Source organism: Neomonachus schauinslandi, chromosome 5 (genome assembly GCF_002201575.2).
Source record: "Neomonachus schauinslandi chromosome 5, ASM220157v2, whole genome shotgun sequence".
In the NCBI taxonomy this organism is placed as follows: Eukaryota; Metazoa; Chordata; class Mammalia; order Carnivora; family Phocidae; genus Neomonachus; species Neomonachus schauinslandi.
This window is the reverse complement of record NC_058407.1, coordinates 57,648,119-57,655,560: the sequence shown is the minus strand read 5'-3', so window position 1 is coordinate 57,655,560 and position 7,442 is coordinate 57,648,119. Positions and strand designations below refer to the sequence as shown.

The 7,442-nt window shown below is 45.4% G+C and overlaps 2 protein-coding genes across 4 annotated transcripts in view; both read right to left on the bottom strand.

Annotated features, from left to right (window-relative positions):
- Nucleotides 1-410: 410 nt before the first annotated feature.
- NACA (nascent polypeptide associated complex subunit alpha) overlaps nt 411-7,442 on the bottom strand; it is a 13,544-nt gene continuing 6,512 nt past the window's right edge. For all 3 annotated transcript variants that reach the window (XM_044915382.1, XM_021687193.2, XM_021687192.2), the window contains 6 exons: nt 4,355-4,440; nt 4,088-4,165; nt 2,894-3,040; nt 2,335-2,463; nt 731-853; nt 411-535 (listed from right to left, as the gene is read on the bottom strand). In XM_044915382.1, coding sequence (XP_044771317.1) covers nt 521-535; nt 731-853; nt 2,335-2,463; nt 2,894-3,040; nt 4,088-4,165; nt 4,355-4,440 — 578 coding nt within the window. In that variant the 3' untranslated portion in view covers nt 411-520. The remainder of the gene's footprint in view (nt 536-730; nt 854-2,334; nt 2,464-2,893; nt 3,041-4,087; nt 4,166-4,354; nt 4,441-7,442) is intronic.
- On the bottom strand, nt 895-1,819 carry LOC110577769 (actin-related protein 2/3 complex subunit 3). The gene has a single exon (XM_021687194.2). The coding sequence runs from the start codon at nt 1,735-1,737 to the stop codon at nt 1,201-1,203; it is 537 nt and encodes a 178-aa protein (XP_021542869.1). The 5' UTR covers nt 1,738-1,819; the 3' UTR covers nt 895-1,200.

Genomic DNA, 7,442 nt, shown 5'->3' with positions numbered 1-7,442 from the left:
TGCACCAAGCTCCTACATATCAAGATGTAAACAATGTGAACTGCTTCTCAGAGGCCAGGTAAGGTCCAATACATATATTCAAAAATTGTAGGCCAGAAAAGAGGGCTGATTATTAAATATAGAAGACACAATTTGCTAACAGTTAACATCTGGGAAAGAAAATGGAAAGGAAAAACTTTACATGTTAAGTTCTATTCTCTGAAGACAATAAAGTCCTAACAGATAGCCTACTATAGTATCTTTAAGAGATGAAAAGACTGAGATTTTAAGTGAGGAATCTGTGGCATTAAACCTTTTCAACTGAAGCTGAGGCCTTAAAAGTAATTACGTGTTTTCATTTCTAGAGCCTTCGTGTTTGTTTTTTTTTTGGGGGGGGGGGGTTGGTGGGAAGAGACCAAGCACCCACTGAGTTCATCCAACAAGAAGCCATAACTTTATTAATGATAGAAACAGTACAAATTTCAAACCAAGCTGCAGTTATTCTTTTGAAACACCAAAAAAAGTCCTCGTTTTCAGATGGTTACATTGTTAATTCCTGTAAGAAAAGAGATCATTAGAAGCAGTTATAGGCAAATTGAGAATTCAAGCCACTAAAATATGAGGTAACTCAGAATAGGCTTTGGAATGAAGCTTCCTAACTGGCTGATACTAAGTACAGAAAATAAAGTCATCCATAACTGGTAAGGGCAGAAGAGGTAAAGGAATAAAGGTTTGGGGTTTGGACACTTACCATAATAGCATTTACAATATCATTACTGTTGTTCTTCAGGGCTCGGACTGCCTTTGCTCTTGACACATTTGCTTGTGACATGACCAATTCTATGTCCTTAACCTCTACACCGGTTTCATCAACCTAAGAGAAGGAAAAAAAGCACAATAACCTAAAGGCCAAGAACAACTCCAGTAGTTCTTTGGAGTCACGGGTCTCTTTAATCTAGTTTTTTTTTTTTTTTGACATGGAATGTTAGAAATTTCTTTATTCTTACTTATTTTTATTAAGCACCAGCTTAATACTGCAGAAAATTTCAAATCACCCATTTTTCCCTCCCTCACCCAAATTCTTGATAAAGAGCTCTTCAAGTGAAGACATGCTCTCTTCTCTCTTCTGTATAAAACTTTATCAAATAAAGGCAAATAACTGTGTACATCTTGCTGTAAAATGCTGCCCACGGCTGTGGAAAGTGTCTGCTCAGGCTCCTTTCACTGCCCAGGTCCTGAAAGACTCTTGTTCATGAACTGCCTCTTCACAAAGCAAGTCCACCACTTGCTAGGTTTATCATTCTGAGGGTCAAAAACTTTCTCACAAAGTCTCAGTCCAGTCTCTTGTCTCAGCTGCTGTAAGTAGGCCCTCATCACCTCATCTTCCTGTTTGTTTGCAGGTTTGGCATAAATTGCATTAAGTGGAAAACCAGGCTCTCCAGGAATGGGAAAATTAGTGATTCCCAGCGTATACATTTCTTTTTCACCTTGGCTTTTGGAATTGCACTTCTGGAGTTTCTTTAGACACTCAGAAATGTAGAGAGTTATATATATCAAGGTTCTATCAGCTTCATTCTTAATCTCATAGTTTTTGAAGAAGACATTGGCCTTAAAATAATAGATGGCTTCATCCACAATATCTGTATCTTTTGTCTCTCTAGGGGCAGGTCCTTTGAACTGACTTCTGATAGGCAACAGTGCCATGTTTCCAATGAGTTTGGTGTCAGGGTCCATGAGAGAAGAGTGGTAAGCCGGCATCTTGGCGGCGCTGGTCTCTAGTTTTTTTTTTTAATAAAGATTTTATTTATTTGACAGAGAGAGACAGCGAGAGAGGGAACACAAGCAGGGGGAGTGGGAGAGGGAGAAGCAGGCTTCCCGCCGAGCAGGGAGCCCGATGCGGGGTTCGATCCCAGGACCCTGGCATCATAACCCGAGCCAAAAGCAGACGCTTAACGACTGAGCCACCCAGGCGCCCCTGAATCTAGTTCTTAATATAACTCAGAAACTATTTAAGTCAATTGATTTCGAGAACCTAAAGCAATATAGCATGCACCCGTCACTACAAAACAATACTGGGCGCCTGGGTGGCTCAGTTCATTAAGCATCTGCCTTCAGTTCAGGTCATGATCCCGGGGTCCTGGGACTGAGCCCCGAGTCGTGCAACCCTACTCCTCAGGGAGCCTGCTTCTCCCTCTGCCTCTTTCTCTATCTCTCATGGATAAATAATTTTATACTATAAATAATACATATTATATATATATAATATTATAAATAAATAAAAATCTTAAAAGAAAACCCCACACAAAATACGACTATCTGGAGAGGATTAAAAGTATAAAAGATTTCCCTATATACCTCTTCTTCTTCACTCTCCTCTTGTACAGTTGGAGTCTGTGTGTTTTCTTGAATGTTTGAGACAGCTTCACCTTGAACTTTGAATTTCTCAGCAGCTGCTAGTTGTGCTTGCTGAGATAAATCCTCGATCTATAGAGCAAAAAATATAGATTTGTATGAACAGATCGGTCTGTAGTAAATGAAATAAATCGTTTATATCTTTTCCAAACTCTCACTCTAAAGCCACTTCAGGTTAACTTACTGTATAGCTTTAATTGCTTGCCCTCACTAACAGTACGTATCACTGTACAAAGAGAACTAGTTTAGGTCTAAAGCAGTGGTTCTCTACTGGGAGGTGATTTTGTCATCCAGGGATATCTATCAAATGCCTAGAGATTTTTTTGGTTATCACAGCTGGGTAGGATGCTGCTAAACATCTTTAACACTCAGGAAAGCCCCTCCACAACAAGGAATTATCTGACCCCAAATTCCACACCAAAGAATTATCCAACTCCATCAATATATAGTGTTGAGGTTGAGAAACCCTGGTCTAGATTGCGTCCAAGAAAATTTTCTTTACCTTGGCTTCCCCAAAAACTATGTAGGTATCTGAAGCTGGACTCTTGTAGACATCTGGTTTTGTGATGACAAAGAGGATATTCTTAGATTTCCGGATAGTGACTCTTGTAACCCCTGTAACCTGTCGAAGACCCAGTTTGGACATAGCCTAAGAAATAGAAAAGAACATCAGGTTTTCAACTTCTCTAGAAGAAGCTTCAGAGGGGAACCTGGGTGGCTCAGCTGGTTGAATGTCCAACTCTTGATTTCGGCTCAGGTCATTATCTCAGGGTTGTGAGACTGAGACTGAGCCCCACATCAGACTCTGCACTTAGCAGGGAGTCCGCTTCTCCCTCTACCCCTCCCCCTGCAGGCATTCTCTCTCTCACTCAAATACATAAAATCTTAAAAAAGAAGCTTTAGGAAGTAAAGAACTATATCCAAAGCAAAGCCTTAACTGAGGGTTGCTGGGGGGGCGGGGTAGGGGAATGGGGTAACTGGGTGATGGACATTAAGGAGGGCATATGATGTAATGAGCACTGGGTATTATAGAAGACTGATGAATTGGGGCACCTGGGTGGCTTGGTTGGGCGTCTGCCTTCGGCTCAGATCGTGATCCCAGGATGGGATTGAGCCCCGCATCAGGCTCCCTGCTCAGCAGGGAGTCTGCTTCTCCCTCTCCCTCTGACCCTCCTCCCTGCTTGTGCTCTCTCTCTCTCTCTCTCAAATAGATAAAATCCTAAAAAAAGACTGATGAATCACTGACTTCTACCTCTGAAACCAGTAATACATTATGTTAATTAATTGAATTTAAGTTAAAAGGTGACAAAAAGAGAGCCTTTTCCTAGTCTAACTTTATTATTATTTTTTAAGATTTTATTTATTTATTTGACAGAGACACAGCAAGAGAGGGAACACAAGCAGGGGGAATGGGAGAGGGAGAAGCAGGCTTCTTGCTGAGCAGGGAGCCTGATGCGGGGCTTGATCCCAGAACCCTGGGATCACGACCTGAGCCGAAGGCAGACGCTTAATGACTGAGCCACCCAGGTGCCCCCTAGGCTAACTTTAGATAATACAGAATTGGTTTCCAGGACTCCTGGTTTTTTTTGCTACAGTAATTTCTATCACTTTAAATATGATCCTACCACTACAGTTCCCCCTCTCTAAAGCTGCTTCATCAGAACCTTTAATCCTTGTTTGTAACTTAAAACCTTACCTTCCGTGCCTTCTTTTCACTCCGGCTCTGTTTTGCTTTACTGACTGGTTCTTCATCGATTTCAGCGGCTGCTGCCAGCTAAGAAGATAAAACAGCTATGAGTAAACTGGAATATAAGGCCTAGATATCACAATCCCCATAAGGTTTTCCCTTTATGAAGGTTCACATTTCCAAATACTGAAGTCAGCTTCTCTGATTAACCCTTGTTCTTCAATGCTTCCTCGACTCAAGTACTCTGACCAGCAAGTAAGAGAACAGAACACCCACCTGGGCCTGTTGTGTGGTTGCCTGTGTGGAATCCTGTTCCTCAAGCTCTGGTACTGATTCATCACTGTCAGATTCTGTTCCAGACCCTGAGATGACAAATAACTTTAAAATTTTACAGTAGATTATAGGGAGGAGGCACCTCACCATAGCCTGCCTGGACTAGAGGTCACTGGCTTATGTTAGACCTCACAAAGTTAAATGCAAACCAACTGACTTGTATGAAGCCAGCTTGACAGCCTCCTTAGCCATAAACTAGTGTGTACACATCCATTAAAGACCCAGCCCCAGAAATAAAGAGGTAATTACTAGTTACAGCCAAGCAGTTTATAAACAGTAACTGCTTCCTTTCTCTCAAGGTCTTCACTTGGCACAGGCCAACACCAATGACCTACGTAACTCCAAATTCTACTTGATAGCCCAACCATCCCTAAAAGGTTATGGCAGACAAGGGATCTCCAGATACATTTAAGTGAAATAGCTGTAAGATCACACTGTGGAGTAAGACCAGGGAGGACACTCCCCTCATGCTTTATACTGAGTTGGGGAAGGCCAGAAGCAGTTGTGTACACACATTTAGCCTTGTTTTCAAACCACTTACCCTAGCAATTTGGTTTCATCAACATAGCCTGAAGATTCTCAGTGACTGCCAATCTATCGTTCTAACAGTCATCTCTGTTAGAGCCTGTCCTGTGACCTCTCCCATTTCTTCCAAATATAATTCACATATTTTAAGTTTACCTCAACCAAAAGGCCAAGCATCAATAAAGACTACTGAGAGAAAAAAGCATACACCTGTACCATTCTCAGGCTAGGAAAAAAAGTCTTGAAAAGGGAGTCACTTGGGCACTGGTCATTACTAAATCTAAGACGTGAAAAGAAATTCAAATAGTTCCATATTTCCCAACATTTTAGCAAATCCCAGGCCCAGGGACAAGGTTAGTTATGTGGTAGAGATTAGAGCAAATTAAAAGGTCTAATAGGTCTTGGTTTTCAATGTCAGATTACTCAGGTGAAAAAGATGGCAGATCCAGGGTTAGCTTGAACCATTATACAAGATGATACAGAACAGACTATCTGAGGTGATGAAAACCAAGATTGTTTCACATTCCTAGAGCTTTTGCATTTAAAATTATCATTCTATGTTCTATGTCCAAACACAAGCAGATATACTGGAGAAAGCGGCGCATCCTAGGGTTAGTATTGGTGGGTAGCCCCAGGAGGGGTGTGGGCGACACACCATGCACACAGCAAACCAAGGCAAATACCCTTGTTGTTCTTCAGAACAGGCTGCTTGGCACAGGGGGTTGGGGCAGGGATCCCAGCAGGTTTGGGGGTGGGCATGTTGACGAGGACCGACTGGAAAGGCACTCCCCCCGAGATTGGTTCCGGGGGAATCAGAGGCGGCAGCTCATCCTCATCAGCAGGGGCTGAGGGCTTACAGGGTGATTCCAGCAGAAATTGCTGTTTAGGAAGCAGAGGGGGAACTGGGGAGGGAGCGAGAGGCAGAGAGACTGATGGGGTGGGTGCTGGAGGGATAGATGCTGATCCAGCTTTAGGAAGGACCTTCTCAGAGGAAACTGTTGCTAGCGGAGTAGATGTCACACACTCAAGAGGAAGAGTCAAAGGGCTCTTTGGGGAATGAAAAGAATCTCTGCTTTTTAATGGAGAAACAGAGAGGGTTTGGGGAGTCTTTGAAGAGACTTTCTGAGCAGAGACTGTCAGTGGGGCTGGACCCATTGTAGAAAGGGGTCCTTTAGTACCGTTCTTAGCTGAAGGATCTGGGCACAGAGGAGGTGAAGTAGCAGAACTCTTCTTGGCCAGTGGACCTTTCTCAGAGGGAGCTGTGACAACTGGTGCACTTTCTGGAGCTGGGGCAACAAGTCCTGCTTTGAGAGCTGTGGAGCCTTTCTTTACTGGTAGGCCTTTAGAAGCCTGAGGGGCAATGGACCCCAAGGGACATGTGACTGAAACTGGAGAAGTAAGGGTCTCTTTGGGGGAGGGAGGAATCTCAGATGAAGGAGTGGGGGCACCTCTGGATGGGGTAGCTGGGGCTCTCTTGGGGGATGGAGTTGCTAAGGCTCCTTTGGAGGCTGGGGTTCCTCCTGGGGTTCTTTTGGAGGATGGAGTTGCTGAGGTCCCTTTGGGGGCTGGGGTTGACAGAGACTCTTTGGGAGAGGAAGGAGTCACAGCTGGGGGAGTGGAGGCCCCCTTGGGAGATGGGGTTGCTGGGGCCCCTTTGGGGGCTGGAGTTGCCGAAGACTCTTTGTGGGAGGAAGGAGTCACAGCTGAGGGAGTAAGGGACCCTTTGACAGATGGGGCAGCTGGGGCTTTTTTTGAGAAAGGAGTCACTGCTGGGGGAGTGAGGGCCCCTTTGGGAGGTTGGGTAGCTGGGGACTCTTTGGGGGAAGGAGGAGCCACAGCGGGAGGAGTGGAAGTCTCTTTAGGGGTTACTGGGCCCCCTTTGGGAGGTGGAGTAGCTGGGGTTCTTTTGGGGGAGGGAGGAGCTGCAGTGGGGGTCCCTTTAGGAGACTGGGTAGCTGGGGACTCTTTGGGGGAGGAAGGAGCCACAGCTGGGGGAGTGGAAATCTCTTTAGGGGATGGGATTGCTTGGCCCCCTTTGGGAGATGGAGTTGCTGGAGCTCTTTTGGGGGTTGGAGTTGCTTGGGATTTTTTGGGGGAGGGAGAAGCCACAGCTGGGGCAGTGGAGGCCTCTTTGGGTGGTGGGGTAGCTGGGGCTCTTTTGGGGGCTGGAGTTGCTTGGGACTCTTTGGGAGAGGAAGGAACCATAGCTTGGTGGGTGGAAGCTCCTTTGGGAGGCTGGGTAGCTGGGGACTCTTTGGGGTAGGAAGGAGTCATAGTTGGGGGAGTGGAGGTCTCTTTAGGGGATGGGGTTGCTGAGCCCCCTTTGGGAGATTGAGTAGCTGAGGCTCTTTTGGGAGACTGGGTAGCTGGGGACTCTTTGCGGGAGGAAAGAGTCATAGCTGGAGGAGTAGAGGTCTCTTTAGGGGATGGGGTTGCTGGGCTCCCTTTGGGGGAGGGAGGAGCCACAGCTGGGGCAGTGGGGGACCCTTTGGGAGATGGAGTAGCT